This window comes from Vipera berus, assembly GCF_964194415.1.
Source record: "Vipera berus genome assembly, chromosome: 15".
NCBI classification, from domain to species: domain Eukaryota; kingdom Metazoa; phylum Chordata; class Lepidosauria; order Squamata; family Viperidae; genus Vipera; species Vipera berus.
Window position 1 is genome coordinate 8,049,437 of NC_138218.1, and position 23,068 is coordinate 8,072,504.

General features: G+C 45.7%; 2 protein-coding genes across 4 annotated transcripts in view; one reads left to right on the forward strand and one right to left on the reverse strand.

Moving 5' to 3' along the window:
* Window positions 1-2,028: 2,028 nt before the first annotated feature.
* On the forward strand, window positions 2,029-15,437 carry SLC31A2 (solute carrier family 31 member 2). 3 transcript variants are annotated; one of them, XM_081339852.1, is made up of 4 exons: window positions 2,029-2,184; window positions 7,893-7,959; window positions 11,530-11,713; window positions 13,341-15,437. In XM_081339852.1, the coding sequence occupies exons 1-4, from the start codon at window positions 2,176-2,178 to the stop codon at window positions 13,507-13,509; spliced, it is 429 nt and encodes a 142-aa protein (XP_081195978.1). In that variant the 5' UTR covers window positions 2,029-2,175; the 3' UTR covers window positions 13,510-15,437. The 3 variants fall into 3 exon arrangements, with proteins under 3 accessions (XP_081195978.1, XP_081195980.1, XP_081195979.1); XM_081339853.1 differs by lacking the exon at window positions 2,029-2,184 and adding an exon at window positions 7,136-7,602; XM_081339854.1 differs by lacking the exon at window positions 7,893-7,959.
* A 270-nt stretch (window positions 15,438-15,707) lies between these two features.
* The window catches only part of NIBAN2 (niban apoptosis regulator 2), a 53,637-nt gene continuing 46,276 nt past the window's right edge, over window positions 15,708-23,068 (reverse strand). Inside the window, exons 11-14 of the mRNA XM_081339805.1 lie at window positions 22,762-22,878; window positions 21,889-21,996; window positions 19,818-19,929; window positions 15,708-19,190 (exon numbers count right to left, since the gene is read on the reverse strand). Of these exons, the coding sequence (XP_081195931.1) occupies window positions 18,463-19,190; window positions 19,818-19,929; window positions 21,889-21,996; window positions 22,762-22,878 (1,065 nt within the window). The 3' untranslated portion in view covers window positions 15,708-18,462. The remainder of the gene's footprint in view (window positions 19,191-19,817; window positions 19,930-21,888; window positions 21,997-22,761; window positions 22,879-23,068) is intronic.

Sequence of the window (23,068 nt, forward strand, 5' to 3'; positions counted from 1 at the left end):
CTGACTCAGGAATTCTGGGAGTTGGAGTCCATGAGTCATAAAAGAGCCGAGGTTGCCTACCCCTGACCTATACCATCTCAGACAAGTGACTGTCTAGCTAGCTTCTTCTTCACTTGGACAACCACGGACCTGGATGGCTGAGAATCTCCATTAGGTTTATTTTATGATTCATTATTGAATTGAATTAAACTGAATTGAATACTTTATTTGGCCAAGTGTGTGTAGGCACAGAAGCCATTTGTCTCTGGTACAGAAGCACTCCGCGTACATGCAAAGCAACAGAGAGAATAACAACAATACAGGGGGAACCAAGGATCATACGAAGGATAAGTAATACTACTGTCTGTCTGTCTGTCTGTCTGTCTGTCCATCCATCCATCCATCCATCCATCCATCTATCTATCTCTGTTATTCGGTTATTCTGTTGATGCTAGGCATGAGATAATGATAACTAGGCATGATAACTTTTCACCAACAAAGGTAATTCAGAGATCATTTCTAAAGCCAGATCCCTTTGAAAGACCATCCCACCAGGTTTGGACAGTGGCGGAAAAGAGGAAGGGTGACTACCCCCAGTTCTGTGAAATCAAAAGCAAAAGCTGCAAGCAGGGAAGGCAGGAAATGCAAACCAACAGTCCAGGCTGTGAGCGGAAACATCGGTCAAAAGATCCAACGGAAAGACTTCAAGTGCAAGTATTTGGAAAGCCCTTCCATATAGGCTTGGTCTTCTCCTTAGGTCTGCATAAGAAAACATTCTGTTTGCAAGGCAGGGGGGGCAGGGGGGGTCTATAGCTCCAGCAAAATGCCTGGAGACACCAGATTAGATGGAAAATAAATTAAAAAAATAAAATAAGTTAAGGAAAAAGAGAAGAGAAGAGAGAAGAGAAGAGAAGAGAAGAGAAGAGAAGAGAAGAGAAGAGAAGAGAAGAGAAGAGAAGAGAAGAGGAAGGAGAACAAGAAAGAGAGGGAGGAAGAAAAGATGTTGAGTTGAGTTGAGATGAGATAAGATAAGATAAGGGAGGGAGGGAGGGAAGGAAGGAAGGAAGAAGAAGAGAAGAGGGGAAGGGAAAAGAAGCGAAGAGAAGAGGGAGGGAAGGAAGGAGGAAAGGAAAGGAAAGGAAAAGAAAGAGAGGGAGGGAGGAAAGATAGGATAGGATAGGATAGGATAGGATAGGATAGGATAGGATAGGATAGGATAGGATAGGATAAGGCAAGGCAAGGCAAGACAAGAGGGAGGGAGGGAGGGAAGGAAGGAAGGAAGGAAGGAAGGAAGGAAGGAAGGAAGGAAGGAAGGAAGGAGAAGAGAAGAGAAGAGAAGAGAAGAGAAGAGAAGAGAAGAGAAGAGAAGAGAAGAGAAGAGAAGAGAAGAGAAGAGAAGAGAAGAGAAGAGAAGAGAAGAGCCATTTGCACCCATTGCCAAAAAAAAAGGTCCCGCAAAGACTTTTCGCCGGAAGGAAGGAGAAAAATTCTGCAATATCTTTGCAGCAGGCTTGACTCCGTTCTGATTCGGTGCGATGACTCTTGACGTGGCTCCGTTGCTAAAGGGAAGCACCTCCCAGCACGCGTTTATTTTATTTTATTTTCTTTTCCCCAGAAGGCACCGATCAACTCACACCCTGCTTACGTGAGAAGGGATCTTTCCAGCGGTCCCTCGACTGCATCTGCCCTGCAAGCTGTCTATAACGGACTCCCAAGTCCCACTTCTGGTTGGGAAGCAACCAATCATGGGCGTTGTAGTCCCGGGGTGGGGGGTGGGTGGGTGGGAACAGGGGGATCGGGTTTCCTTTCGAGATCCACCCACGAATTTGGCTGGAGATTTGACTCATGCCCAGCGCGCGGCAGGACGCGCGCTACTTGTTTATGATGAGATCTAGTCGGGCGGGGCGAAATCCAGAGGCAGGAACTACAATCCCCAGCGTGCCTTGCGCTTCCCGCTCGCGTAATTGCTTGCAGAAGCCTCGGTTGCAATCATATCTCTGGACTTTTTATTTCATTAACCCCAGAGTTGGCTCTCGCCAAAGGCGGAACCTCCATAGCTGGGGCGAACAGAAACCAAGCAAAAGCTCTTCGCATCAACTCGCCCGCGGCTTTGCGCACTGCTTTTTTTTTTCCTACGGTGGGGAAAGAAGCAAAAGCAGTGAAAAGAAGAAGTGGAAGAGGAAAAAAAAACAAAAAATGATGCCGGTGAGTCTATTTTCAATTTTGTAATGGGTTTGGCTTTTTCTGCTTTTCTTTCTTTCTGGCAATCCACAATAACATTCAACCCAACATTTGATGGGCTTCCCCATCCAAAACATTGGCGATCAGAAATGTCATCTCTGCTATTTAAAAAAAACAAACAAACACGGGGGGGGGGGAAAGACCGGATCGACTATGAACCCAGTCGATCCCTTTAACCTTGTACAACTTCTCCCAGTTTTGCCTTCAAATGTAGCAAAAGCCATTGATTTAAACCCTTTCTAAAGTCTCCCTGTCCAACGCCTGTCTTTTTATTTGGATCTGGGGGTTCTGTGCTAAAATAAACGTTTTCTTTAGCTGTTACTTTGTCATTTTTTTTAAAAAAAATAAAACCTGTTACAAAAAGAGTTTATAGGCATCCAGGATGGTTGTGTCAGTTTTAAAATTCTTCCTGATCTCTTTGTTGTTGCTTTTTTAAAACGTTTGTTATACAGCTACTTCATTAACAAAGCAAGATATAAAATGTAACCCAAAGGGCCAAAGGCAATATTTATTTATTTGTTTGTTTGTTTAGATTTATATACCGCCCTTTTCCCCGAAGGACTCGGCGGTTTGCGGGGCAAATTAAAACAGTGCAATGTACAAATTAAAATAAAATTAAATTAATAGCCCCAAAAGAGTTTAAAATTGAAAATTTAAAAACCTTAACATCCCTCAGAACCAGAAAGGCAAGCGAGGTGTGATTAAAACAGATAGCTTGGTCAACCAACTGTGGGACTCATAGAAAATGGAAAGCTATACAACTTCTTAAGAGTTAAAATTCATTGAGTTCAGATATTAGACTGGGGGTGGGAGGGGAACCGGAATATGGTAGCCCCTTTTCCAACCAACTTTCTTTATTAAAAGACAAAAATTGGGGAAGCTTGGTCCTGACGAAAGTCGATATCCTTAATAGAATGTGCCATTTGGAAAGAAAAAAAAACAGCTACCAGATTTAGCCATTGCTAAAACAGCTGTTGGAGGGACGCGGTGGCTCAGTGGGTTAGGACGCTGAGCTTGTCAATCAGAAGGTCGGCAGTTTGGCGGGTCGAATCCCGAGTGCCGCGTAACAGAGTGAGCGCCTGTTACGCGTCCCAGCTTCTGCCAACCTAGCAGTTCGAAAGCACGTAAAAATGCAAGTAGAAAAATAGGGACCACTCCGGTGGGAAGGGAACAGCGTTCCGTGTGCCTTTGGCGTCTAGTCATGCCGGCCACATGACCACGGAGACGTCCTCGGACAAGCGCTGGCTCTTCGGCTTTGAAACGGAGATGAGCACCGGCCCCTAGAGTCGGAAATGACTAGCACGCGTGTGCGGGGGAACCTTTACCTTTACTTAAAACAGCTGTTCTCCCATAATGTCAACCAGTAGTGGTATCTTTGAACTTGACACCCACGTCTTTGGTTCTCGAGTAGGAGAAAACATTGCAAAAACTTCTGGAGGCAAATTACACACCGTGTTCCTCTTTCCTTGCTCAGCTGTGAGAACAGAAAGGGGAAACGGAGGATGAACACTACGGCAGTCCACTGTTTGCTTGGTTTTCTGAGGGCTTAGAGTTCGGCCAGGAACTCGCTGTCACAAGCACAGTTGTGTTATTTGGTCTGGGAGTGCGCAGGGGGGGCGAAAGGTGCAAAAGTGAATAGAACAGGGGTCCCCAATCCGCTGGGCCATGGCCCGTTCAGAAAAGGGCTGCGGAAGTGGCAGGTGAGCGTGCACACGCACTACGCTTACATGAGCAGCGGGCGAATGTGCGAAGCTCCATTTGTGTGAGCAGTGGATATGTGTGCCATCCCCTTCTCCCCACCGCTGCCGCCGGTCCACAAAGCTGGAAAGGTTGGGGAAGGCTGGAATAGAAAGCAGGGCAAGCTGAAAAGTGACCATGAGCAAAAACAGGAGGTGGAAGCCTCATTTTGAGTGGGAGGTCTATCCTTGATTGGAGGGGGGGGGAAAGGGCAAGGGAAATCACATCCAGGTTTTATAATTTGGTTGGAGAACTTCCCAGAAACATCTGCTTGACCAACTGGGTTCTAAACTCTCAACCTGGGTTTTCTAGGGCGCTGGGCCTAAACAGTCTATATATTTTGTTTCCCAAGAACTGCTTTCATAAATTCACGGCGTGTCAAAACACAATCTCTAAAGGAGAATGTCTGTAGCCCCGGTTGAAAGGAGGGGTCCTCGGTGCTCTCTGAGCTGGGCGGTTTTCTTGCAGACGTTTCGTGACCCAACTAGGTAACATCATCAGTGCTAGAGGGGAGTGGGATTTGCTCTCAATTTATACTCCAGTTCGAGTATGTGGGGTGGTTTTTTGGTTGGGTTGCTGATGATGTTACCTAGTTGGGTAATGAAACGTCTGCAAGAAAACCACCAAGGGCCCCTCAAAGCCACAATGCATCCAAGCGGGATTGTGTATGTGTGCGTGTTTCTCTCTCTGTGTGTGTGTCTGTTACTTTCCTCCTAGCTTCGGGATTTACACGAGCGTGGCAGAACCCCTCTTTTTAAACTTCCTCCTACAGTTTCCTTGGAGTAGTTACATAAAGAGCCGGCTGATTTGAGAGTCACCACTTCCATCCAGAAATCTCCCTTGCAGATTGAGAAACTGTCTGCTGCTGCTGTTGTTGTTGTTGGGCGGTGTGGGGTTGTTTTCTTTTCCACTCCCCTTGTGCTCACTGTTACCACACCTAGGCAAATCCAGTCACGCCTAAACACCTGCCCAAACCTTGGCAGATTCCAGGTAACAAGAAGCACAAATGCCAAGATTGGGAGAACAAGGCCTCCAAATGCTTTCTCAGCTCGGGGCACGGATAAAGCCTCAGCCAAGACAAAACTGAGCATAGAGAGGCCGCCCCTGAGTTATGACCTCCATGGAGCCCAAGATCTCCGTTGCTAAGTGAGACATTTCTTAAATGAGTTTTGCCCCATTTTAGAATAGAGCTGGAAAGGGACCTTGGAGGTCTTCTAGTCCAGCCCCCTGCTCAAGCAGGAGAACCTACGCCATCTCAGACAAGGGAGATGTCCAATCTCTTCTTTAAAACCTCCAGGGATGGAGCGCCCAGGATTTCTGGATGCAAGTTTTTCCACTGGTTGATTGTCCTCACTGTCAGGAAGTTTCTCCTTATTTCCAGGTTTATTTTATTTTTTTTAATTTTAATTCCATTTATATCCCGCCCTTCTCCGAAGACTCAGGGCGGCTTACAAGCTTAGCAGTAGCCTTCATTCTATGTATATGCCTGCTTATTAGGGCTTTCACACACACCCCAAGCGGCATTATTACAAAGTCAGCTTAATTGCCCCCAACAATCTGGGTCCTCATTTTACCTACCTCGGAAGGATGGAAGGCTGAGTCAACCTTGAGCCTGGTGGGACTCGAACCTGCACTAATTGCAGGCAGCTGGTGTTACTTAAGGAGGCATTAGCCCACTGCTCCACCAAGGGTCTTGTTGCTCCTCTCTTTGACCAGTTTCCAACCAGTTTGTTATCCTTCCCTCTGGTGCTTTGGAGAATAATTTGACCCCCCCTCTTCTTTGGGCCAGCCCCTCAAATACTGCAGTACTGCTATACTCTCCCCTATTTCTTTTTTTCTTTAGACTATCCAAACCCAAGTCCTGCAACCGTTCTTCGTATGTTTTGGTCTCCAGGCCTTGGATCATCTGAGTTGCTCTTCTCTGAACTTTTTTTTCCCAAACTCTCAACATCTTTTTTTTGTGATATGGTGACCAAAATCAGCTGCAGCAGCAGAAAGTTTGGGTTCACTTAAGGTTGTAAGTCGAGGACGAGCAGTATTTGCACTTTTGTGAGTTCCCTTCCGTGGAACGTGGAGATTTATTGGAGTGGAAAGGAAAAGTGGGGCTAGTTGTTGTGGGGAATCCTTTTGGATGAGACGCCCACATTGTCTCTACACTAAATTTGGTTCCACGACTGCCCCCCGCGACTGGTTGGTTTTCTTGTTATTTGTTGTGATTCACAACAAATTTGTGGTCGCCTTCCTGAGGGAGGGTGGAATTTGGCTCCAGTCACAAAGGCACAAACTGAGAACTCCAGATTCCTGGAGGTTTAAGGTGCTTGGCCGAAAGACCAGTTGTATTTGCAAACGGCTTTTAAAAGCCTGATGGGACGGAAAAGCAAAGGCCTCCATTAAGAAGAGTAAGATGACAGATAATCACAGGTTAGCCACAAATAGAAAGCGCTCACCTGATCAAAAATTACCACATACAGAGTCAGCCTATTGTTTCACACTAACCAGCATGGCAAGAGATTAAACATGGACGGTAATCTTGCCTCCAGTTGCCCATTAGCTGTTCCATTCCATCTGATGTTATCCTGTTCAGAGTGTATTCATTTCCAAAAAAAATTAAAATAAACAAATTGCAAATTTGCCTCCACTAAGAATCTTTTTTAAATTACTGAATATGAGGTCCAATGAGACGGCCTGCCCATCTCTCTCTCTGTGTCCCCCTATATCTATCTATCTATCTATCTATCTATCTATCTATCTATCTATCTATCTATCTATCTATCTATCTATCTATCTATCTATCTATCTATCTATCTATCTACCTACCTACCTATCTATCTATCTATCATCTATCTATCTGTCTATCTATCTTGTCTATATCTATCATCCCACCCTTGTCCCTTTGGAAATCATATCTATCCATCCATCCATCCATTATCTATCTATCTATCTATCTATCTATCTGTCTGTCTGTCTGTCTGTCTGTCTGTCTGTCTGTCTGTCTGTCTGTCTATCTGTCTATCTGTCTATCTATCTTGTCTATATCTATCATCCCACCCTTGTCCCTTTGGAAATCATATCTATCTATCCATCCATCCATCCATTATCTATCTATCTATCTATCTATCTATCTATCTATCTATCTATCTATCTATCTATCTATCTATCTATCTATCTATCTATTTTATCTCTCTCTCCCTCTCCCTCTCCCCCCCTCTCATAGAAAAACAGTAGGGGGCCTATAGCCCAGAGTTTTGTTTGGAAATGGGTCCCCTTATCTCAAAGAAGTGCAAAGGTAAAATGAAATTATAGGAAACTTCACAGCTAGACAAGAGGCGTGGTGGACAAGTCAGGCTATGTTTAATTAGTTTTAGCCTAATAATGAGAAGATTTTTGGGGGGTGGGGGAACATGATAGCTGCCTTCCAATACTTGAAGGGATGCCACTGGGAACAAGCCTTTGTTTTATTCTCTGTAATCTGGGGGCTGGACAAGAAGCAACGGATGGAAGCTCAGCATACAACCTGCAGCCAAGGAAGAACATCCTGATAGTGAGAACGATTGACCAGTGGAACAGGTCGCCTCAAGAAGTTGTGGGTGTTCCATCACAGGAGGTTCTCCAGGAAAGATTGGACCTCCATTTGTCCACAATAGTGTAAGGACTCTTGCCTTGGGTGAGGAGTTGGATTAGAGACCTACAAGGTCTCTTATGTCCCTTGAATGGTTAGAGCTATTAGATTCAGGCTGAAACAACGTGGAGCACCACTAGATGGCCTCAAAGAATGTTTTCTGAATACCTTCGCTGCCGTCTAGTGGGCATCTGGGGTTTTACAGCCCAGATCTAACAGCAGCAAGTCAGTTGGAATTAACTAATGTCTAGCTACCAAAGACGTGCAGATATTACAATGTTGTTGTGTTTTCTTTCGCCTCCACTTTTCCCTACAGATGCATTTCTTTTTCTCAGACAAAGTGATTCTCCTGTTTGACTTCTGGGATGTCCACAGCCCGGGAGGTAAGCAAACGAACTTATCTAAGGAAAACAGGAGCTGCCCAACCAAAAAAAAAAACAACCTTTCAAGCTTGACTGATTGTACGAAATCTGAGCTTTAGCAATGGGGGAAGGGCAGTTAGGAATAATTGCCCTATTGACATGGCATCTCAGATTTCCTTCAAACACTCGACTTGAGAGCGTTTTCCCAGAACCCAAAAAAATGAACTTGAAGGAGCCACGCTAGCTACAAGATTCATAGCAACTGCTTTCAGCACAATTCAACGCTTCTCTGCGGAATTCTAAGAGCTGGGGTGTGGGGGTTTATTGGGTTTTGCTTTTTTTTGAAGAGTCTTTAAGTGTTGCAAATGCAACACGGAAGGAGAACATCCATCTTTATATTGCAAGGATTTGCTTAAGTACGACGGCGATGTTATCCCAACGGTGCTTTTCCAGGAGGAAGTGGACCTCCTTGTTTTCCTTTGAAGGTGTTTGGCTTCTCACCCGAGAAGCTTCTTCAGAAATCGATTTTCTTCTGGTCTCGCGCTTTTTTTTTTTAAGGTCCAACTTTCACAACTATAGCTAGATTATCAAATAAGCCACATGGCAAGGCAGAAACAAAGGCATCAAGCACGACATGCAGGAATTGGGTGTGTCTAGTCTAGTGAAAAGGGACGCGGTGGCTCAGTGGGTTAGGACGCTGAGCTTGTCGATCAGAAGGTCGGCAGTTTGGCGGGTCGAATCCCGAGTGCCGTGTAACAGAGTGGAGCGCCTGTTACTCGTCCCAGCTTCTGCCAACCTAGCAGTTCGAAAGCACGTAAAAATGCAAGTAGAAAAATAGGGACCGCTCCGGTGGGAAGGTAACAGTGTTCCGTGCGCCTTTGGCGTCTAGTCATGCCAGCCACATGACCACGGAGACGTCCTCGGACAAGCGCTGGCTCTTCGGCTTTGAAACGGAGATGAGCACCGGCCCCTAGAGTTGGAAATGACTAGCACACACGTGTGGGGGAACCTTTACCTTTACCTTAGTCTAGTGAAAGGAAGGGCTAGGGGCAACCTGATAGCGGTGTTTCAATATTTGAGGGGCTGCCCCAAAGAAGAGGGGGTCAACCTATTCTCCAAAGCACGCGAAGGCCAGACAAAGAACAATGGATGGAAACCAATCAAGGAGAGAAGCAACCTAGAATTTTCCCGACAGTGAGAACAATTAACCAGTGGAACAGCTTCTGGGTGCTCCATCACTGGTGGCTTTCAAAAAGAGACTGGACAGCCATTTATTTGACTGAATTGGTATAGGGTCTCCCTGCTTGATTTAGGCGGTTAGACTAGAAGATCTACAAGGCCCGTTCCAACTCTGTTAATCTGTTGTGATTTGCCAAGCACACCAGCTAGGTCTGCACCATCACAGAAGCAAATTTGAGAGACTTTTCTAGTGCCACCGAAGAGGTTACCTAGACAGTTAACGAAACGTTCGGAAACCAATCCACAAGCTCGGGGCATGAGCCTTCACCCTCATCCAACACCCGAGCTCCAGATATTCGCCACCATTGCAAACTTTTCTAATGCTCTAGAATGCTCACTAACCACCCCCGTCTCCATTTTATTTTTCCTTGGCATGCGGGTGTGTGTGTGAGGGGGGTGGGGCTTTCCAACCGAAAAGCCGAGCAGAAGCCCTTATCTCTTAACTTTTATTTCCTAACCTGTTCGTGCAAACTTAAACCCAGCTCTTGGGAAATCAAGAAAGACGCTGCTGGCAGCTGGTACGTGAGTGTGCTGCAAGGCCATCTCTCTCTCCTGATCTTGCGGTTCTCTCGTCTAGAAGTCTAGAACCTTGGATCGGCTTAAGGGCCCCGGTCAATTTCTGGTCAGGAATCCTGGCAGCCAAGATCAGGTCGGTTCCAAACTAAAGAAGCAGTGGGCTAATGCCTCCTTAAGTAACACCAGCTGCCTGCAATTAGTGCAGGTTCGCGTCCCACCAGGCTCAAGGTTGACTCAGCCTTCCATCCTTCCGAGGTAGGTAAAATGAGGACCCAGATTGTTGGGGGCAATAAGCTGACTTTGTAATAATGCCGCTTGGGTGTGTGTGTGAAAGCCCTAATAAGCAGGCATATACATAGAATGAAGGCTACTGCTAAGCTTGTAAGCCGCCCGGAGTCTTCGGAGAATAAATAAATAAATAAAAATAATAAATAAATAAATAAAAAAAATAAAGAAGGCGAGCTTCGGCAAATAGGATGGTCCCATCCCTGATCTCGCCATTCTTGTTGGCTTTGTCAAGATCTGATCTGGTGAGGCTGGTTGATTAAGAAACAAGGAGCAACCAGGGCTTTTGACTAAGGCATCAAGATGAACGGAGACAACAATTTTATTACTCAAGTCTGGCCTGACAAGGCAGCATTTTTCAGCAGGAAAAGGGTGGTGAAAAGGGCTTTTGTTCCACACACACACACACACACACACACACACACACACACCCCAGGAGTCAGAAGAGAAGGAGCAAATCCAGAGAGCTAAGCCAAGTTGTTCAACCTCTGGGAAGAAACCCAATTCCCTGCCTTAATTGTACCCTTTGCTCCCAAGCAAACAAAAGCTGGAGGTGGTTGTTTTGTAGTACTCACGTCTTTGCTGCACACAGATGGGCCTGCCAGAGAGCAAAGCATCAAAACCTACTGCGTTTTGCTGAACTGTAACTCCCCGTGCCCATGTTAGCTAGCTGGGGCTGTGCCCCCTTCGCTCGGGATGTGTCTCGTTGCGTCCTTGCAAGCTGTCTCTTAAGTTCACCCCAACGGCACCTCTGTATTTTGGTCTGAGAATTGACGCCTTTGAATTGCTGGCATAATAAATTATTGTGCACACCCTGGGTAGCCGGAACAACCAGCAGAGAGGTGTTGAATTGTGTCAACCCAGACCCATCATTAGAAACTCAAAATCACACCGCTACCTCTGGTTTACTTTGTCCAGGTCACGCGTGCAAGTTCATTGAAGACGTACGTCCATGATGCTAGTAAAGCTAAGGCTGCTTTTTCAAGAGGCAACTGGGCTTTCTTTCTTTTTTATTCCATTTGTATCCCACCCTTCTCCGAAGACTCAGGGCGGCTTACAAGCTTAGCAGTAGCCTTCATTCTACGTATATGCCTGCTTATTAGGGCTTTCACACACCCCCAAGCGGCATTATTACAAAGTCAGCTTAATTGCCCCCAACAATCTGGGTCCTCATTTTACCTACCTCGGAAGGATGGAAGGCTGAGTCAACCTTGAGCCTGGTGGGACTCGAACCTGCACTAATTGCAGGCAGCTGGTGTTACTTAAGGAGGCATTAACCCACTGCGCCACCAAGGCTCTTTTTTTCCCCCTAACAATGAAGACAGTTAACCAGTGGAACAACTTGCCTCCCGAAGTTGTGGGTGCTCCATCACTGGAGGTTTTTAAGATGAGATTGGACAGCCACTTGTCTGAAATAGTATGGGGTTTCCTGCCTGAGCAAGGGGGTCGGACTAGATGACCTCCAAGGTCCCTCCCAACTCTGCTAGTCTGCATTCTGTATTCTATTCTCCTTTATTAGCCCTCAGCAGTGTTTGTGCTGTGTTTTAACAGGGATGGTGCTCTCCGTTGTCTTGATCATGCTGCTCACCGTGATATATGAAGGCATCAAGGTTGGCAAGGCAAAAGTGATCCAGCATTCACAGACGGCCCTGGCCCCTAGCATCAGTCAGGAGAACTTGCGGGAAGGGGTCTCCGTGAACTCAGATGTGGGGCCAGCCACCAGCTCGCTGAAGAGGTAAGGAAAACGCTGCAGTGCATGCAGTTGTGTTTGTGTGTTACTGTTTCTCCCCCTCTTCCAATGACACCTGGCACATCATTTTGGAAGCAGCAATGCCCGTGTCACAAAGGGCACCTTTGTTTGAAAGCTGGGATGGCGCTAACCCCACAAACCTGCAAAACAGGGCTTTCGCCCAGCCTCCCTTGTTTATATCGTTCACCTTTCTCCCAAACGAAAAACTTTTTTCAAGCAAGCTGCCAGGTTTTTACTGTACGTTGTTTTGGGGGGGGGGTTTCCCCCCTCCCCAAAGGGGAATAGATAAAAACATTCTCTAGCTGAGTCCAACATTCCTTCATCCGAAAGGAAAAAAAAAAGCTATTCGGGCCAGAGAAGAATCGTAGAAAAGATGAATGAGATCTGAAATCTGGTTCAACTGAAGTTTGGTTCCCGATTCTATAGGGACAGGTCGGTACTGGTTTGCCTTTCGTTTTAACAAGAACCGGGGAATAATTCCACTTCTCCCCTGTCAGGGGCGCTCTGCCAACTTTCAGCTTTAAGTCTCAGATTTCCCCCAAAAAAATCTTTCATGCATTAAGCAAAGCTCTCTGCTCATTTATTTTATTTTATTTTTTACAAGATCAGCTAAGCGTGGCCGCTTGCTGAGGCTCTGTTTAAAGGGGCCCTTGGTGCGCTCTGAGCTTGGTGGTTTCGTAGCATACGTTTCATTGCCAAAGTAGGCAACATCCCCAGTGCTAGAGATGAAAGGGGTTTGCTGGGCGGGGGGAGGAGGAGGAGGAGGACTGTGTGATCCTTGGTGCTCTCTAAGCTTGGTTGTTTTCTTACAGATTTTTCATGACCCAACTAAATTATGTCATCAGTGCTAGAAGGGAGTGAGCTTTGAGGAGGAGGAGGAGGAGGAGGAGGAGGAGGAGGAGGAGGAGGAGGAGGAGTGTAGGGTCCTTGGTGCTCTCTGAGCTTGGTTGTTTTCTTGCAGACATTTCATGACCCAACTAGGTAACATCATCAGTGCTAGAAGGGAGTGGGGTTAACAAGAGAAATAATATTCTATTCTATTCTATTCTATTCTATTCTATTCTATTCTATTCTATTCTATTCTATTCTATTCTATTCTATTCTATTCTATTCTATTCTATTCTACTCTACTCTACTCTACTCTACTTTATTCTATTCTTATTCCATTTTCTATTCTATTCTATTCTTATTCCATTTTCTATTCTATTCTTATTCCATTTTCTATTCTACAGTATTCTATTCTATTCTATTCTATTCTATTCTAATTTCATTCCTATTCTATTCTATTCTATTCTATTCTATTCTATTCTATTCTATTCTATTCTATTCTATTCTATTCTATTCTATTCTTTCTATTATTTCTGTTTCCAGAAATGTCCTGCTCAAGCGGGGGTTGGACTAGAAGACCTCCAAGGTCCCTTCCAACCGTATTGTTCTATAATCTAGGTTCTAGAAGGCCCAGTTGGCAGAAACCCTAAACAAGGAACCTCATTAAGTTAAAACACCCTTAAGTTTGCCTTCAGGAGGAATAGAAAAAGGACAAAGGGAAGCTAGAGAGCAGAACATTTTTTTACTCGCTTTCTGAAGACACCCCGTTTTCTTCTCCCCAAAGGCGTCTCTCATGGCACCTAGCAGAGACTTTACTCCACATGGTGCAGGTGTTTCTGGGCTACCTGGTGATGCTGGCCGTCATGACTTACAACACGTGGATATTCCTGGGCGTGATTGCTGGTTCGGCCATCGGCTACTTCGTGGCGTATCCGCTCCTGTGCCTCAGATAGCAGCGTGGAAGATTCTTAAGAGAGAAAGATCCAAGACTGCAAATCAGCTGGATTTTGCCACCGGAACGGCTTCTATTGGGACAATTCCTCTCCACGAGAGAGCTCAGCTCGATTTTAATCTCTTGTCTTGCCGACAGGACACTGTCCAACTTCTAATCCTCTAAAGTTGCAGTTGTGCTTCCAATTTCTAGCCATTTTTTGTTTTCCTAAGTGCCTTAAAACTGACTTTTCTCGTGCCCGGAAAGTTAATTTCAAGCAGAGGGCCCTCAACTCCATCTAAGAGGGCACAGTATGATTGTCGCCGAGGTTGCCTTCAAACCCTACAGGAACGTGTTTGGGATGGGGTAGCTCTATCTTTGGCCCCTCTTAAACCTCATCAACTTGAATTCTGACTTGCTTGGAAAATAAAGTGGCCAGCAGAAATGTAGAAAGACAGGAGGGAGGGACAAATGTTGCCCCCTAACCTTGAAGGGAGTGATGGGGATAAGCATCCTATTATCTAGAGCAGGGGTCTACAACCGCCGGGGTCCATGGACCAGTACTGGGCTGTGACATGCCAGCAACCGGGCCGCACAAACAAGCAAAGCCCCATCCGCGGGATGCAGGCAGCGCACAAAACCACGCACCCTCCGGTCCACGGAAAAAGCCCTCTCCACGGAACAGGTCCCTGGTGGCGCCCAAAAGTATGGGGACCTCTCATCTAGAGTAGAATAAGCTTTGCAAGCTTTCAAAGCAGAGTTGGAAGGATTTGTTCGCCAACACCGTGATCTGCAGCTCTTTTAACAGATCCGGTCTGTTTCGATTCTCAGTGTTTATTCTGCCTTCTTTTTTTCTTTTTTCTTTTACTTCTCCCCAGATGTTTTCATTAAGCCCACATGCTGTCAAAACAATGGGCAGTAAAGATTGTTTGCCAAAGGACCCTTTTTCACAGGGGCTGTGTCGCTAACCCAAGGAACTCAGGGCCACGAACTATATGGGCCTTTTAAAATAATTATTTAGAGGTGGGAAGAGAAGGAGACAAACTCTTAGCATGTTCAGTCTGTTCCCTGACTTGCATGTCCAAAAAGAGAGTTAAGGTGTCACCCATCTGGGCAATATCAATAAGGACTAACACAATAGTCTTGGGGTAAAATTACCAGAATATCCTACTCAAGTTAGAATGTGATAGAACTGGGCCCTCTCCAAGCATTTGCTCTAAATCTTTGGAACTGCCATCTCCAGGGCTTTTTTTGTAAAAGAAAAAGGTGCCGGAACTCACACATGTCATACAACACGCCTTGCCCTACCCTACAAGGTTCTATCCAAAAAAGGTGCCGGAACTCCGTTCTGAGCCTTCTATGAGGAAAAAAGCCCTGGCCATCTCTAAGATCAGTATAAACAGGGCCTGGATGGAAATTGCACCGATGGGCCATTTTGTCTGGAACAGTGTAAGTTCTCCTGTTTGAGCAGGGGGTTGGACTAGAAGACCTCCGAGGTCCCTTCCAACTCTCGTTATTTTGCATTCAGAGACAAACAATTTAAAGAGGCGAGCAGGCAAAGGTCTGACATCTTTCACGGATCTCCTTGCAATTCTATGTGTTTAATTGATTGGCACCAGTTATAAAAGCGTTGAGCATTCCTTTCTGGGGAATGAAACATTCCAAGGAACTCCAGACTGTTTCCTTTTGCTTCTAAGACCACGCTTATTTTGGAGAGGCTGAAAAATCACATCCAAAAAAAAAAGGTCATCCCCAAATTGTATACTCTGGAAGAGAAATGCAGAGTCCCTTGGAATGGAATTTTGTACATCCCTAGCATCTACTTAAATCCATGTTAAAACTGAAGCAATTATGAAATGTATTTTTTTTAAAAAAATAAATCCAATAAATGTATTACTAATTACCTATGAGAATACTTTCTCAATGAGTATTTAAGTTACAGGGGAGTAGGTTATCACGTCTTCATGTATGTGTGTCCAAACACGCTACAACTTTTTCCCATGCAGTTTAATTTCCCTGTCTGGCAATGCTGGGCAAACTTGATAAAACTGGTGAACACAGTCAGAGCAGCATTCCCCACCTCAAGGTTTAAAACTCCCATCTCTTGAAAAATGAACGAGGAGCCGGTTCTGCCCCCAAATTATTCAATACATTTTTTGTAAACTTTTGTAAGAGGAACCCCACACACACAGAGAGCAAAACCAGAGTCTTTCAGCCAAATGTTTTTATAAAAGAGATGGGCTGAACTAGCATTAAATAAAGCTGATTTTTTTATTAATATATAAGCACATTCTCTTAAACATTTGGTATAAGATTTGTAATATATACTATCTTTGTTGAAAGAGAGAGAGACAGGAGGAAAAGAAGATTTGGTTCCTAACCAGAAGGCATTCAAAGAGGACAAAATGTAGGATCCGAGCGAGGAATTTCCCTTCTCTTTCTCACTCTCCGAAATCGATTTCAAAGAGAAATGACTACAAATATTTAAAAAAAACACCAAAAAAAAAACCAGGCAGGGTGAAATTGGAAGGTTACAGCAGCAAAATCAGGATGAGGTGGGCAGTGTTGGGACGTTTGGATCATGGGCAATTTCCCAAGGAGTCTTCCTATTTCTGGATCTGCTGAAGATCATCTGCCTGCGTTTGAAAAAGGCTCCCTTACTCAGTTGGCACCACAGTTTCCTAGAAGTTGAATTCCAATCTTTTTATTTTTATTTTATTTTTTTGAGATTATGGAAAAGCCCCCTCAAAAGAGCAATCTTCTGCCAGCAGATCCAGACTGACTCGGGGCAAAGCACGTGATGAGGCACCCATGTTTTGTACTTCCCATCCATGAAAACAGAGGAGGAGGAGGAGGAGGAGGAGGAGGAGGAGGAGGAGGAGAAAAATCAACAAGGAGAGAGGTTATCTTCCATCTTGTGGGGGGTGAAGACCCTGGGAAAATAGGCTCTTGTAGGCCCATTCAATCAATCGATCCAGTCAACGTGGAGATGCTTAAGACAGAAACCTTCATCGCTAACTTGGAAGCGGACTACGGCTTTCCCAGAAGACAGAAGAAGCCGCCCTTCACTATTAGTAGTTGTAGAGAAGATCCGAGTTGAACTATACTGACATCTCCTCCAGAACAGAAACCATCCAGATGTTGCCAGGCTCCTGGCTCACCAAGGGACTGACTGAAGTTCTCAAGACAGAACTTGAAGTTGAATGAGAATAAAACCTGGTCCTTCAAAGAGGTGAAAAGCCAAAGCCCAACCATATTCTCTGAAGTCCTCCAGGGATGGATGAGGAGATGGATGAGTACTAGGGGTGTGTCTGTGTGTATAAATGTGGATTAGAATGGGTATTTTGTAAATCCAGTGCCGGAAGCTGGAAGCTCAAGAGTGGCTTCCAACTTTCAATCCACGTCACAGGTTCAGGAGGAAGGAGAGAGGGAAATTTATACCCGGTTTATAAAGGCAGGATGGGATGCCGAAAGCCACGCTCCCAATTCCCTGCCTTTCATTTCACTTTTGCCCATGTCACGCAAGCAACGGGGACCCCTACATTTACGGGGAACGAGTTCCTATTGAAAGGACGCGAGTCATCTTACATCGCTAACCCTGCAAGAACACGACTGAATTGCTAAACATAACTTGCCAGAAATTGCCAAAGCTACAAGAAATACCATTTTCCCTTTTGTGTCCCCCCCAAAATCGTTTACTGCCACCACACCAAGTGCATTTAAAATAATAATAATAATTGCAACCTCAATGACTTCCCACTAGGCTGAAGACTCGTGCATATAGGATCTCTCTTTTATAGGATCTCTGCTGGCTGCTTCTAAGATTATTCTGCTGCTTTGCTTCCCTGGGAAAGAGAAGGAAAATACAAAACATTCGCTCAGCAGAGAACCTGTGCAGGTAAACCAAGGATACCTGAGCAGGCCAAGGTAACAAACCCATGAACAAATCCTACATTAGCATGGCATATACGGGTTATTTTTGTTTGCATGGTGCATCCTTGGCTGAGCAGCCAAGACATAAGACATTTCAGCCAACGGTCCCCACTGAAATAATTTAAATTCCTATAGCAGTCTTGTCTTGTCTGTCAACTTTTGCTGGTCTGTTCCAACGCCAGCAAGCTTTCACCAGCACACGCCACTTTCTCTAACCCACATCCACACATTTCTAAAAATCTACTTAACTTTCTCCTGGGCTTTCCATCTCTGCATAACTTTGGACCGAGATGGGTGCAGAGAGGTGGGGGTGGGAGTGGGGAAAGAATGCAATTTGACCACCTCCCACCTCAATTCTAGGATGGTTTGCTAAAATCGTCTGGAAGAGGAGGGCCCAGGAAAGGATAAGTTAAGAGAGAGAACCGTTCCTAATCTTGAACACCGGTGACAAGAAGAAATGATCCTGCCCCCCGCCCTCCCCCCCCCCAAAACAGGAGAAAGAGCCTTCTACCATCCATGGTTAGACGAAGGCAAAGGGGTGAAACATCAAACATCAAGTTAGGGGTCAAAAAGTCAAATTAGTACCAGTCTGGATCAAGATGGGGAAACACAATGGCTTCTCTCGGTTTCAACCCTCCAGGCGTTTGTTAGCATCTTAAGGTCAAGTCCCTTCTCCACAACACCCAACCCAACCATGCAACTTTTGAGTCAGGAGAACTAGCGTGTGCGTGTTTGTGGGAAACGCTAGAACAGACTAGGAGGGGGGGGGGAAATCACCTGCGACCCGAGAGATGTAGAATGTGCATTCTGAGGTTTCCCCCCCCTCGCAATTCCTTCCCTCCCCCCTTCTCCAAAGGCAGAACTTCTCCAGAAGAATCGAGTGCATCTAAAGCTGAAGATGATCCTACACCGGCCTTGGATCAACTTGCTTTTTTGTCCTTCTCATCCCACAGGGTTTCCCTCCCCCCGCCCCCACCGTTCTGGTCTCCCGTCAGTGTTGATATCTGCTCAGGAGGAATCCTCTTCCAACGGGGAGGCTGATCTAGAACTGAGTCTGCATCCCTTCACTTTCATCTGTGACCTTGTGGCTGTCCTCCACCGGGATCTCTGCTTCTACCTTGCTGGTTCGAGCAGAGACCTGTTCCTCGCCTGTCTCTTTATGGCTGGGTTCCGGGCATTCTGCTTGGACTCCTCCGTCTGGAGCTGGAGGTTGTGTGGGGGCAACTGGGGAAGGGGCTGAGGCTGGAGCTTCCCGTTCCTCTCCATTGAGCTCTGTGGAGGATTCTATGGGACAGCCATCTTCTGCCTGAGAGGTCTCCTTCTCCTCCTTCGTTGGCTCCGAGGTGCCTCCGCTCTCTTGCGTCACGGTACCATTGCGTAACTGTTCCTCAGCCTCATGGTCATCGGGAGCTGGGATCTCCACCTCTTTCACCAGCAACGTGCAGAGCTCCTTCACAGGCTCAGAGGAATCCTGTGTCTGAGGACTAGGAGAGCGGTCGGACTTCTCTGGTTCCGAGCCACCTGGAGAGCTTTCCAAAGAACCAACTTCACAGGGCAGAGCGCTTTCATCCACGTGGATCACGGAGACAACCTGCTTGGCCCGGTGCTGCTTCTCGTCCAATGGGTCTATGTCCGCTTCGTCACCATACTCCTCTCCCCAGTTGATGGGCGTCCCCTCGCCCAGCAAATGTATGTTGGGGTCGCTGTTATGCATCACAATGCTGTCGCGGTAGAGGTTGTGCTTCCTCTGGACGGCTGCCTCTTTCACAGCTGAAATAGGCATCAAAGGAAAAGAAGCAACGGGTTGAAAGGCAATTCTCCCAAGTCAAGCAAGGCTACCAGTTCTCCATATATATATATTTTTTTTAAAAAAAACACAAGAACACCAGAAAATAATGCATTAACCCTATATGTCAAGCAATAACGTTCAATGGGGATCTTAAATGTTTTAATGATTGCAATTGATAATGGGACAAACGTAGATGGAAACTTCTATATCCTAAACTAAATAATACCTAGGCAATATTTTCCAAGCCAATGTTCCACAGAACTATGGGATTCTTCCATTACATCCAGCAAACCATGTTGGTTAGGTGAATTTCATCCATCCATCCATCCACCCAACTCATCCCTCCATCCCTCCATCATCCACCCACTCACCCATCCACCCACTCACCCACCCATCCATCCACCCAACTCATCCCTCCCTCCCTCCACCCACCCACCCCATCCATCCATCCATCCACCCACCCACCCATCTTTCAAAGCCTTCAGGTTGGAGACACAGTTTACAAAGATGTCCCTTTGCGACAGTAGGAGGTGCAAACAGCATCTTCCCCTACCTGGTTCCAATCCGCTACAATCCTACTCAATCAAAACCGAACCAGAGTCTCTTACCCATCATGATATCTTTCATCACAGACTGCAGGACCACCTCTTCATATGTGTTTTCCACCAGGATGAAGCGGGCAAAGTCCTCAAAAATCAGCTCCTGGAATCTTGAGAGGTCCTAGTGAGACAAAGGCAGGCCGTTGAGAAGTTAGCGTGGACCTAAGGCCCACCGCGATACCGTGTTTAGGATCTGCTCTTAGAAGACGAGGAGTCAAATCTTTGGCTCACTTTACGTGGCAACCCTTCCGCTCTCCGCAACCAATTTGGAGAGCAGCTCAAGGTGTCCCTTGAGCTAGGAGAAACAACTATTTAGCAACAGCAGGTGTGAATCAGGGACAAAAGACATCTTCTCCCTTGAAGCCAACATGGGCCATAAAGTCTTTGTTGGAAATGAAATACATGTTCAGCACTGGTGCTTTGTTTGAAGCAGGTCAGTCTGCCGTGTAATTTTATCTTAATTAAAAGCATCTCCTCTCTTTTCGAAGACAGAACAAATGAAATAAGAAGCCCGGAAGGCAGATTTCATGGGTAAGTTAGCATCCCTAGGAATCCAAGCAGGTTCCCCGAGTTTTAAGGAGCCTTTTGAAATAAGAATGGATTATATACCACCTCTTGGGTTAGATATTAGACAGCTGCATCTTTCGCGGCCAACACAAACCAGCTACAGAGCGGTGGCCACCGATGGCGTTTGTAGCTCAGAGTTCAACACGGAGGTCTTTGGTGCCCTCGGAGTTTGATTGTTTTCTTGCAGACATTTCATTACCCAACTAGGTAACAACATCAGTGTTAGTGTGACTTGCTCCCTGCTTATATCCAGTACCTCTGAGCTTGGTTATTTTCTTGCAAAGCTTTCATTACCCCGCTAGGTAACATCAACCGTGGTTTTTTTTTTTGTTTATTAAAGAGTTTTACAAAAACAAGATTATCCCCAAATCCCCCCCACCCCAAACCCGCCCACTTCCCCCCCCTACTTCCCAGAGCTAAATACAGGATTATAGTTATAATAATCATATTCTAAATAAGAATTATGCATAATATGCAATTAACCAATTTCATAATGTGCTTTAACTTCCCTTTAACATAACTACATACAAAGTACGAATAACAATATCCCTCTAAAATCTACTCATAAGCTAAATGGAACTTTTTAGTCCCATATTTATTCTGAATATAATCTATCCATCTCCTCCAAACTGAAATATATCTTTCCTGTGAATGATCTTTCAAGTAAGCAGAAATCTTAGACATTTCTGCAAGATTCGAAACTTTAAACACCCATTCTTCTATAGTAGGCAAACTATCCTTCTTCCAATATTGTCCCACCAGTAACCGTGCTGCTGTTATCATATTCAAACATCAACAGTGTTGATGCATATAAACAGAGAGCAAATCCCCCTCCCTTCTAGCACTGCTGATGGTACCTAGCTGGGTCATGAAGCGTCTGCAAGAAAACAACCCAACTCAGAGAGCTTCAAGGATGCCACAGTCCTCCTCCTCCTCCTCCTGTCCAAAAACCCTACTCCCTTCTAGCACAGATGATGTTACCTAGTTGGGTAATGAAATGCAAGAAGACAAGCAAGTTCAGAGCGCTTCAAGGACTCCACAGTCCTCGTCCTCCTCCTCACACACCCCAGTCCTTTCAATCACTGATGAGGTTACCTAGCTGGGGCACGAAACGTCTGCAAGAAGATAAGCAAGCTCACAGAGCATCAAGGACCTCAGAAAGGACGATACTGTTTTTAACCAGCATCTGTGATTTCCTATTCGTGGAAGCTAGTAGAGGCAGCGGCGATGTCACCGTTCCACCTTGTCAACCTTTCAACCCGGAAGCGCTTTGGTGCTCCCGACCTGACTGTACTACAAATAGTAGCTATTTTTTTCCCCTTACCTACAAGTTAATGACCTGGAAGACTGAGAATCCCCATAGACCTTCTTCCTTCCTTCGTTTTTGCCTTTACTTCTCCTTTAAAGTATGCCTCCGTTGGGAGCAGCCTCGGTGGCCGTCAGGCTTCGTTTACCACGATGGGAGAAGTTGTGACCCCTCCCCCAAATGTAACCTTGAAGAGGCAACTCTTACCCCTTTGCAAGTGGGAGCCAGCTTCTTCAGCAGGAAAGGGACGGTGACTTGCAGCAGAGCTTCCCTAAAAAACTTCTTCCGCACTGTGCTGCTGTCGTAATCGTATTTCTGGGGACAAAGAGGATTTAGAATCGCAAACGATTGGCTCTGAAGCTGATCGCGGAAGCTTCGCTAATAAAATAGCTGCCCTTCTTTCCAGGGCTTTTCTCAACCCGTCACTTGCTAAATTCGTAGAATTTAGAGCCGGGTGGCGCAGTGGTTAGAATGCAGTACTGCAGGCTAATTCTGCTGACTGCCTGCAGTTTGCAGTTTGATTCTCACTGGCTCAAGGCTGACTTAAGCTTTCCATCCTTCCGAGGTCAGTAAAACGAGGACCCAGATTGTTGGGGGTCAAGATGCTGACTCTGTAAACCACTTAGAGGGCTGGAAAGCACCGTGAAGCGGTATATAAGTCAAAATGCTGTGGCTATTTTGTCCCAGAGAAACATCTTTGGGGCTCTGTTGCCCTTCAAGCCTTCAAAAGCATTTGGACAAAAAGCAAGAAACAATAACGACAGAATAAAGGTCATGTGGGAAGTGGAACAATAAAAGAGATGGACGGGAAGGATGTTACCCGTTTGCACTCAAAAACAAAAGATTTAGACAGATTATCTAAGGTGAGGATGCCAAAGCTACATCCTGCCTTCAGGCGCTTTGGAGAATAGGTAGACTCCCTCTTCTTTGTGGCAGCCCCTGAGATACTGGAAACAACCAACCAACCAACTCAACTCAACTCAACCCAACCCAACTCAACCCAACCCAACCCATTCCAACCCAACCCAACCCAACCCAACCCAACCCAACCCAACCCCAAAGATGGGGTGATAACCTTACCTTGAGCACCCGTTCCAGGATGCGCTGGATTGTCTTGCAGAGTTCATCTTTGCTCAACGACTTCCCCAACTCCTGATGTAGAAGAGTCTCAAAAGTGTAGACAGTGTCATCCATTTGCTACAAGTGTCAAACAAGGAAGAGATGTAAAAAAGAAGAAGAGGGAGGGAGGGGGAAGGGGGGATTCTTAAAGGAAAACTGTATTTTAAAACTTTTCAATAAAAAAAAAAAAAGAAGAAGAAACAACAGCTGTTTAGCACAGAATGTGTGTGCAGGGGTGTGCGTGTTAAAAGGTAGGGGATTATTACAC